We start from the raw sequence: 10,531 nt of genomic DNA on the forward strand, positions 1-10,531 counted from the left end.
ATATGGTAAGAATAAATAAATAAATATATATATATATATACAGCATTATTCTGTTTAGATATGAAACTAATGTAGTCTTACAAAGTCTCCACTAGGGGCAGACTAGCTAACCATGAATGACTGACTGTGTGTGTGAGTGAGTGAGTTATGACATCACAGAGGGGCTTCACGACTAAAAATGTTGTCTTACTAGAAACATCGGTACAGGGTCTCTCACCCAATGATTACCATTCTCCTACACAGAGAGTTGCATGACGTTCCACTCTCAAACATCAAACTATCTTTTACTATTATGCACTTTGCTACTAAGTAATCTACCTTGCCCTATATTATCACGTACAATACTAACATGTCTATACTACTATGCACTCAGGTTCCTGATTGCTCAACGTTATAGCCGCATTTTCTAACTAATTTGGTCAAGGAGATTGATCCAAGGGGATCAATAAAGGAATATCTTATCGTATGTCCCAATTTGGTAAAAATGTTTGCCCTCTCGAGCCAGAGGTGTTTAGCAGGCTGCGGTGTTACAGACATAGACGGCTCTGCGTAGGAGTGTACAATGATGTCACAAAGGGGCGGGGGGGACGGGGGGGGGTATATAAACCCTGTTTAAAAAAAATATCCATTTGGTAGAAAAAGTAGGAAATAGAGAGGATCCCAGAGGGAGGGGGAGGAGCTCACTGCACTTCATTCAGCCTTCAGGAGTGAAATGATACACCAGTCCAGCTGTGACAACCCCACACCCCTCTCACACACACACACACACACACACACACACACACACACACACACACACACACACACACACACACACACTTTTCTGTAGCTGTTGGCAAAACAAGCGTTAAAGGTGCCATCCACTGTTTAATCGCATCAATTCAGAGCGTAGTGTATAAGGCCCAATGTGATTGATCTGACATGACTACGCTATGTCCAAACAAAGAGAACAATAATGTGCCCAGAAAAATACACACATTTTGTTTAGATGACAAAATACATATGACAGGAAAAGGGAATTACATCTGATTTGTCCAGCTCTGACCAGTTCACATTTGTTGCTTTAGCTAGTCATGATACCACATGTAAATGTACAAATTAGAAAAGGTATGTTAGATTTTGAGTAATTAACTAATGAAGTAATCAATAAACTGAATCAATACCGTCCCTTTTGTGTAACATGATGATAGCAGCACTAATATCAAACACAAACAAAGAATCATATTGCAACACAAACAAAGAATCATGTTTCTTTCTATCAGACGTTATTTTGAAGGGGAGCAAATGGTTAAAGAGACACAAGCTCAGCTATGGTCCACGAAGCAGCCTGTATTCACGACACGTCGTCCACCAAGAACATTCCGCTTTATTTCTGGACCGAGAGCTTAATACCACTTTGTCATCGCCAATTCAGAGTCCTGACTTTCAGTATCGGCCAATACCGAGTACCTATCCCATCCGTCAATTTTAATAAACAGTACAGACTTGGACCGTCATTTTGGGGTCACAAGATATATTGAAATATAATAATTGTTTCTCCATCAGAGAGAGTTAACGTGTCAGAGATGCAGCAAATCAAGTCAATTGATTCCTGGCACGTTAGACGCGTTTCTTGGTATGGGATTTTACTAGTATCTGGTAAATGATCAGATACCAATATTCTATTTTAGCCTGGTATTATTGGACCAATATCCGATACCAGTATCGGTGCATCCCCTACTTAACCCTTTCACTACCACACTACCAAAGTGTTAACCCTTTCACTGTGACAATACAGAAGGTTAACCCTTTCACTACCACACGACAAATTGTTAACCCTTTCACAACCACACTACAGAAGGTTAACCCTTTAACTACCAGACTACAGACGGTTAACCAAAGCGACTTACTAATTGTGAACAACAAGTCAGCAGGAGGGGTACACCTCTGGCCGCTAAGGGTTGTTCGTCTGGCAGTGTCGAACTTGAGTGTGCATAGTAGTATAGACACACACGATGAGCAGAGTAGGAAATAGTATAACGATAGTAATAATAATAGTAATAATAGTTAGGGCTGGGCGATATGGCCTAAATATGATATCACGATATTTTCTGACCTTTCGGCGATACACGATACGCATCACGATGTTTTTCTTTTTTTCCCCAAACAATTCATTATGAGGCTTACCAAGACAGTATTTGAGTTTGCAAGCTAACATTAAAGACAAAATAAAATACCCATGCATTTAGCATTTTTTATATTATATATTAGATTTAGATTATTGGATTATTAGATTATATATTGCATATATTTAGCAATGAGATATTATATGATTTAGATATGAAATATGATGAATTGAAAATGGGGGACCCTGATGTAAACAAGACGAAAGTCTTTCTCTGGTCTGCATCCTCCAGTCCACTGTTGACTGTTGTTGTATTGAGCTGTACTGTATTGTACCTATGCTGCAATCTGTTAATAACGTTTATATTCATTCAGTCGGCAAACAGAATCATTTTGATTGACAGTCGCGTCTGCCAATTACGTCACATCGCTTGCACCCGCCCTGCTGTTCTTAGCACCAATCGGCAAGCGCGTATTCATTTTTTACTTCCGCCATTGGAGAGCTCAATGAAAACAACAATGGCAGCGGTATGTTGTTAATAAAATGTTATAATGTTATAATAAAAGCCTTGTTATAATAAAAGCCTTTCCATACATCTGTCTGATTGAAAACGTTATTAACAGACCGCAGAATGGGCACAACGGAGTCAGCACGGGCTGAGATATGAACGGCTAATGCTTGCTATATCTAGGTCGACCTCGGTCGTTGCTATGTAAATACGCTGATGTTATTGAAAGTGTAACTATATAACGTCAATGCCACAAAACGAATGCCTTTGTTATCATAAGTAGTAACTTTTGATGCAGTAGTGTGTGTGTGTGGGGCGGCGCTGTTCAAAAGTGTCAACGTGTGGACCAGATTGACGCAACACAAGCCTCTTGGGCAAAACATCACGATATCCACGATACGTTTAAAAAGTGTATCGTTAATGAACTGTACCCGATATTTATATAATATCGTCATATCGCCCAGCCCTAATAATAGTACATCATTTACTTTCAGTTGAGTTAGTCTCAATTATAAAGTCAAATGGCAGGTGATTTACTAGTGATTTACTAAGTGATTCGTAAGTCACTTTGGAAAATAGCTAAATGCTAAAAAAGCTAAGTCAGCTAAAGGATCAAACGTGAGGCTCAAAAACAGCACTTTTCTCTCCACATCATGCTTCCCATATGGCCACTCACAAAGCAAAGTCCAAAGTATATAAGTCTATAGCTACCTTTTTATCAACAGAACAGCGGCCTATATAGGCGCTGCGGCGGGAAGGTTCCACCGGCAGCACATGGGGGAACACCAGCCGGCAGAGAAGACACACACCACTCCACCAGAGTGTACTCTCCGTGTACTCTCTTTTATTCCACAAAAAAAAAAAAAAAGACGGTTCTGTTTTTCTGTATGTGTGTGTGTGTGTGTGTGTGTGTGTGTGTGTGTGTGTGTGCATGTGCACACACAAATGCGTGCAAGCTCACATACAGTACACACACTTGCAGGCCTGTGTATGTGTGTGTGTGTGTGTGTGCTTCAGAGGGGGGGGGGGCTGAGGGGGGAAGTGCAGGGTATGTAAGAGTGGAGCACGCGATTTTGTTTCTGTTTCGTAATTGTCTGGCGGCAAGCCGACTTACAGTCACACACACACACTCGCACACACACACACTCACACATACACGCTTGCCAGAGAGGGAGATCCCTGCATTTTTGGGCGCGAGCCAGACTGGAATGCCACCAGGTCTAATTTCCTGCATTTCCTGAGCCGCTGCCAAAACTATACGCAACTTCTTTTCTCTCTCTCTCTCTCTGTGTGTGTATCTCTCTCTCTCTCTCTCTCTCTCTCTGTGTGTGTGTGTCTCTCTCTCTCTCTCTCTCTCTCTCTCTCTCTCTCTCCCTCTCCCTCTCCCTCTCCCTCTCTGTCTGTCTCTCTCTCTCCCACAGTTCTCTTGTCTTCTCCACTCAGTGTCTTTACTTTGCGACTGTAAGGAATTTCTTTTATGTTTTACGGTCTCATTTCTTAAGGAGATTTTAGCCGTACGTCCACTTCGACCAGCCGGTCATTACTGTAAGAAGTCAAAGTAAAGGTTTTATCACCCCGCTGTCACTATCCATTACAATTAAAAAGAGAAGAAACATTTTTACTCTCAACCCTCTAGTTATAATTAAAAACAAGAACATTAAAAAAAGAATGCTAATAAAAAAACACAGATAATTTTTTATTAATAAGTGATACACTTTTGTTTTGTTTGTTGTTCAGAGTTTAGCATTTTACAAACTAGCAGGTCAGCGAACGACACAGACAGAGCTGTATATGTCTCTTATTAATATATACAGTCAAATGTTTTCATTAGACATCAGATGAAAACGTCTCAGGCCTCTAGTGGAGTCTTTTATTGTATTATATATACATATTTATCCCACGTCTTTTATTGTAATATATATATATATATATATATATATATATATATATATATATATATATATATATATATATATATATATATATATATAATTATATATATATATATCCCACATCTTGATCCTATTTCCTAAGATGCATTTACTGCCTTTAAATGTGGTTTTGTTTTGCAACTTTGAACATGCTTACTATGCTGGCTCCACTCTGTCTGCTGAGCCTCCATAAGCATCCTTTTATTGTCCCGTGACCATTACACTCAACGACTACTACATACAACCCCCCCCCCCTCTCTCCCAATCACTGCACATCACACACAATCTCTCAACTGTATAAATAGCCGGGGATATGTGATTCTAACGTGTAGTGCAAAGTGTGGACATTCAAAACGACATGAAAGGTTAAGACGTCAGATGTCTCTCTCGACGACAAGACAGCATTATTTAGATGGATTTATTCACTCACGCAAAATAGTGACAGGCTTATTTGTGGACAGATGTCTGCAGCTACATGATGAAACGATGAAGAAAATGCTTTAAATGTAAAACTCAAAACCACCGGATTGTTTTACGCATGTAGAAAAGTAGACCGAAAGGACACGTTGTTTTGTTTTCTCTCTCTACGTGGTCTTCTATCTATCTTCCACTCATAATGATCTCTGCATGAGGGACCTATTGGTTTAGGTCCTATTGGAATTACATTTCCATGCGCTCTGCTTTAATGCACTGTGCACTAATGCAGGCTCTAATGTACACATCTCCAAATTATCCATCATAAATAAAGAATGACAAGTACCCCCGTCTGCACGCTCGCAGAAAACTATAGATCTGTGTGTGCCGTTCTCTGTGGAGCCCGCACAGTGTGTCGGACATATCAATCAGAGGAATTCTCTCTCCACTATCATCAAATACATAAACACACAGCCGCCCATTCTGCTAACCGAACTAGAAAAGGCCCTTTAGGAGAACCGACATCTCCGCTCTCGCCCCCACCAAGTCCGGTCGATATCGTTGGATTGATGCAACCTTAATTAAGGAACACCGATTAAGTAGATTAAGGAGATTGTTTTTCCAAATGTTCATTTCTACAGGCTTCTCTCGTGTTAAGTTTTAAACTGCAGCAACTGGTAGGTTGTTCGTTCACCACGAGTCAGACTGTAGTCTCTAGGGTCAGCTGTCAATGAGACTCTTGAAAGTAAGAACCATTTACTGTGAGTGTGTTTAAAGTTTTCAGAAGGTGTTAAGTTGGAGTTTTGTGTACATTGCTAGAGGTTGAGTACTATGCCTGATGTGGTGTGGGCTGACTTTAGAACTGCAAACACATCGACTGTGAAATTTGTTTTATTTTAGGGTCCAATTATAAGGAAATCAACTTAAACGCTTTAATTCTATTACAGCCTTTTGAAATGAACTGTGTTTTTGAATATAACCGTCATACTCAAACTGACAACAACAAAGCAACAGCACCCAAGTAGAAACGTCCCCCTCCCAGTAGAGGCTAATGGTTTGATAATAGTTCTGATGACTCATTCTGATCCGTTTCTGCTCAATAGAGGCCTCTGCTTTGCACATGGAGGAGCATGTGAACAGGAACATACTGGGAGCCTCACACTGGGAGCCTCGCAGTAAACCCAGCGAAGCTCAAATGGTGTCAACCATCTATCATTGGGGCCCTTGGGAGGAGAGACACACAGGAAATATGAGAAGGCCGCCACTGACGAATTGATGTTTTCTTACCATATAAATAATTCCAATCCAAAAAGTATCCCCCCCCCCCCCCCCCCCCCGGGAAAACCTAATAAAGCCGGACGATTTAGCCACAGAGGTCGAGTAATGCAAGTGTTATGAGTCTACTCTACAGACAAGTTTATGTTAGGAATATCATTCGTAACAAGCTATAACTACGGTGAGGGGAAAACACTGCAGGCGTTTTTCTACAACACGGCGGGCTTCAACGTTTAAGCACTTCGGATAGTTTTAATAAATCACACACATGGAAATATAAGTAAAACACACACACACACTTGGAAAGTGTTATGAAGAAAGAGTAGTGTTTTAGTATGTCAGGCTACTATCAGGCTACTGTGAGTCCAGACGGCTTTTACCTGTTTGAATTGCTCTTCGTACGTCCATTCGTGGTGCTGGGACTGTGAGAGCGGTGCTCCGGGGGATTCAGACCGCCGGGGCGCAGCGAAGGACGGCGGGACTCTGGACATGAGGTGCATAGGGGTGTTGGGTGGAGAGTGTCCCTCTCCCTGGTGCATGGGGTGGCGGGGCTGATAGTGGCTCAACGCGCCCCCCATGTCCTCGTCTTCGTCCTCCTCGTCGTCCACAACCCCTTGATCGTCCATGTCGTCCATGTCTCTGCCCTCCTCGTCCCGCTCCTTATCATCCACACCGGGTCTGGAGCCGTTGTCGTCGTCGTCGTCGTCATCGACGTCCGAGTCGTCGGCTCTCACAGAGCGCCTGCGGACGTCCAGGTGAGAAGCGAGCGCCAGCTGCCGTTCCGCCGCCGCGGGGCTCATCATCCCGGTGGACGAGTTGGCGACCCCCGCGGCGAAGGCGCCGCGCACCGCCGCCTGGTAGTGGCGGAACGCCAGGGCTTGCTGGTGTATCTGGGACTCGACCATGGAGCGGAGGTCCTTCTCTTTCTCCGCCTGTCGGAGCTTGTCTTCGAGCGCCAGGCGCGCCGCCTGTTGTCGTTGGAGGTTCTCCATGACCGCCTCCAGCTTCATGCCCCCGCCGCTGGTCTGGTGGGTCTGGGCGCCGGGGAAGAGGTTGTGGTTGGAGGCGGCGGAGGGCGTCAGGAGGGGCAGGGTGCCGGTGGCCGAGGAGAAGGCTGCTTGCTGCGGTGCGGGAGAACACAGATTAGAGAGGAGGCACCGCCGCTCAAAACTACTGGCGAGGCACGCTGCGCGGACATCCAGGTTGTAGGATTAAAACACATGGCCGAGCAATTACGCCCATGTAGCTCATCTCGTCGTTACTACACCGAGACGTTTATTCTGGTAAAAACCCTAAAACAGTTCAAAATGGTCCACAACGTAATACATGTTGAGCAAAGACTCGGAACAAACTTGCGCCCGGTTGTGCGTAAAAACGCTTGTGATGTTTCTTTACATGAAACCACAGGCTACTCAGATATAAAGTTATGCTGCTAAAAGGTGTAACATTATTGGCTAATAGTGAAGTGCATTAAGACACGGACAGCGGAATAAAGTGACATTGAATTATAAAGTGTATCTTCAGATCTCAGAATTAAGAATAAAAAAAGATTGGAATCTTACCAGAGCCGATTTAGTTGCTAAACTTGTGTGATCAACCATACTTCTCTCTCCCCCGTCAGACGCGCCGAAATATCAAATGGTTTCACACAAGTATCTCCTTTACTATGTGTCAGATCCGAGTATATTCCCGATTCAACATCGAGATGTGATTCTCGATCAATCGGGGGGAATAATTCGTTTAAAAAAAAAAGTGTAGTCCGCTGGTTTAAAGTCTTGAAGCCCCGGAGCTTTTTGGCAACAAGTGGCAACTGTAGGCAGAGTGACCTCTTCGGCGAGAGATCAGCCCGTCTGCTTCCATGCTCAACAACACGTCAATAGTGATACATATGGAGGGCAGGGTCGACAAGCGAGGAAATACAGTTGAACCACCGCGGAGCCACAACGGACGAATCTATAAAGATCGCAGGTTTTTTTTGTGGCTGAAATCCAACAACAGTAATCAGACTATAGACTCTGATTAGCCTTGTTAGACGATGTGGATTATTAGAAGTCTAATTAGTTAAAACAGCCAGGCTCAAGTTGATCTCCATTAGATTTATGTGCGTTTTTTTTTAGTTTTTTTTCTTTTTTTACATAGAATGCATGGTAGCAATGAGGGGAAACGTGAGACGTTTTTAAATTATATTATAGGCCTGGTTTATATATGGCATAATTTTGTTTAGTTGTTTCTTAGAATGAATTGGGGGTAAATCCGCGCCACTAAGTCTGCACACGTCACTGCAGAAAAAAGTTATTGCTAATGTCAGTTAAAATATATATATATATTAGTTACTTGAAAAGACTTGACTGACACCCGGACTTGAACCACCCATTACAGTTGTAGGAACACTCCTGCTATGTCTAATGTGTGTAAATTATGAAATTACTCTTATTTGTACAACCAAATACGTGCTGACGGTTTGCTCGGGGGAGGAAACACTAGGTGAGGAATTGAGATACATTTTCTCTGTGTGATCTTTTCTCGTGAAGTTGTCACATTCATTTTCATTAGCATTATTATGACCTCATAGCACAAAGAAACGTGAAACCCCACATCCCCCTGCTTAACTACAGACGTCCATTTTGGACAGAGAAGATATGCCATGAATGCCTCGTCTGGCTGAGAGCATAGATATAATATTGAGATCAATTCAGAGCGTAGTATATAAGGCCTAATGTGATTGATCTGACGTGACTACGATATGTCAAAACAAAGAGAACAAAAATATGTTCCCAGAAAAACACACTCATTTTGATGACAAAATACATATGACAGGAAAAGGGAATTACATCCGATTTGTCCTCTGACCAGTTCATATTTGTTGCTTTAGCTAGTCATGATACTACATGTAAATGTACAAATTAGAAAAGGTATGTTACATTTTGAGTAATTAACTAATGAAGTAATCACTAAACTGAATCAATACCGTCCCTTTTGTGTAACATGATGATAGCAGCACTAATATCAAACACAAACAAAGAATCATATTTCAACACAAACAAAGAATCATGTTTCTATCAGACGTTATTTTGAAGTGGTAAAATCCTGACTCCCTGCACATTCATGATAGTTGCATTAATGTCACACAACAACATGTTTTTATGTTCAGTAATTCATGTAGTAAATTAATTTAGGATTTATTGTGTATTCCTCAACAATCCTTATTCCTCTCTCTCTCTCTCTCTCTCTTTCAGGAAGCATCTACATTTTTGATGTACAGTACATAATACTCCATACATACATACATTACATATATATATACACGCCATACATATATATATATACATACATATACATATATACTCCATAAATACATATATATATATATACATAAATGCCCCATCGAGGATTGCCTTGAAGAAATCTATTTTTATTCATAATTGTACCCAGCAGATCAGACCTATGTTGAATCATATATCCACATGAGATTCTGACCGAATGGTGATTAAATGTTAGGGGACGACTGCAGTTACATATCTAGCAGTCTGCGGGAGAAACGTAATTACTATAAACCCTGCAATTACCAAACATTTACCATAATGACTCTACAATTAAGGCTCACTGATGGACCATATATGGGTGGAGCAAATTGATAATCATCAGTGGCTCAGAGTTGGTTTGTAGCCAGTCAGGATTTTAGCTGAGACAGTTTTCCTTCTGCTATAGTGCTACACTATTTTAGTCCCAGAAGAGGAGAGCCATTTAAAAAATATAACTCTTTATAACTTAGCAGAACATTCTACATGTTGTGGTTCTACATTCTTTGTTTTCACATCCTTTATTCTGAAAACATTTGTGAAAAGGTTCTACTATAGAGAGACGCACTAGGCCTATTACAAACACAGACACAGCTATAGATTAGATTAGATTAAAATGTATTGTCGTTATACAGGGATAGGTACATATATAGATATAGTATCTACAGGTAAGTAAAAATGATTATATACAGGCGTATACAGACAGATGTGTATACATTTGTATACGGTAAGAATATATGTATGTATATACAGCATTATTGTACATGCTATCATACAGAGCGGGTTATAGAAGGCTAGCTCAGTAGTGGGTGGTGAGCTGGATAACCTAGAGGTGGTGGCTAAGAGGAGGATGAGGGAAAAGCTAGAAGCCATCATGGAGAACCCCTCTCACCCCCTCTACGAGGAGCTAGCCAGAATGAAGAGCACGTTCAGCCTAAAAGACTCATCCCCCCCGACACACCACAAACCGCCTGGGCCGGTCCTTTATACCGGCAGCCAT

At 41.7% G+C, this 10,531-nt stretch overlaps 1 protein-coding gene across 2 annotated transcripts in view; it reads right to left on the minus strand.

Moving 5' to 3' along the window:
- Window positions 1-7,905, minus strand: part of arid3c (AT rich interactive domain 3C (BRIGHT-like)) — a 211,705-nt gene extending 203,800 nt beyond the window's left edge. For both annotated transcript variants that reach the window (XM_084308771.1, XM_084308770.1), the window contains exons 1-2: window positions 7,795-7,905; window positions 6,613-7,353 (exon numbers count right to left, since the gene is read on the minus strand). In XM_084308771.1, the coding sequence (XP_084164897.1) occupies window positions 6,613-7,353; window positions 7,795-7,833 (780 nt within the window). In that variant the 5' untranslated portion in view covers window positions 7,834-7,905. The remainder of the gene's footprint in view (window positions 1-6,612; window positions 7,354-7,794) is intronic.
- Window positions 7,906-10,531: the final 2,626 nt, after the last annotated feature.

The sequence above is a fragment of the Notolepis coatsorum genome (genome assembly GCF_963971535.1).
Source record: "Notolepis coatsorum genome assembly, chromosome: 2".
Lineage (NCBI taxonomy): Eukaryota > Metazoa > Chordata > Actinopteri > Aulopiformes > Paralepididae > Notolepis > Notolepis coatsorum.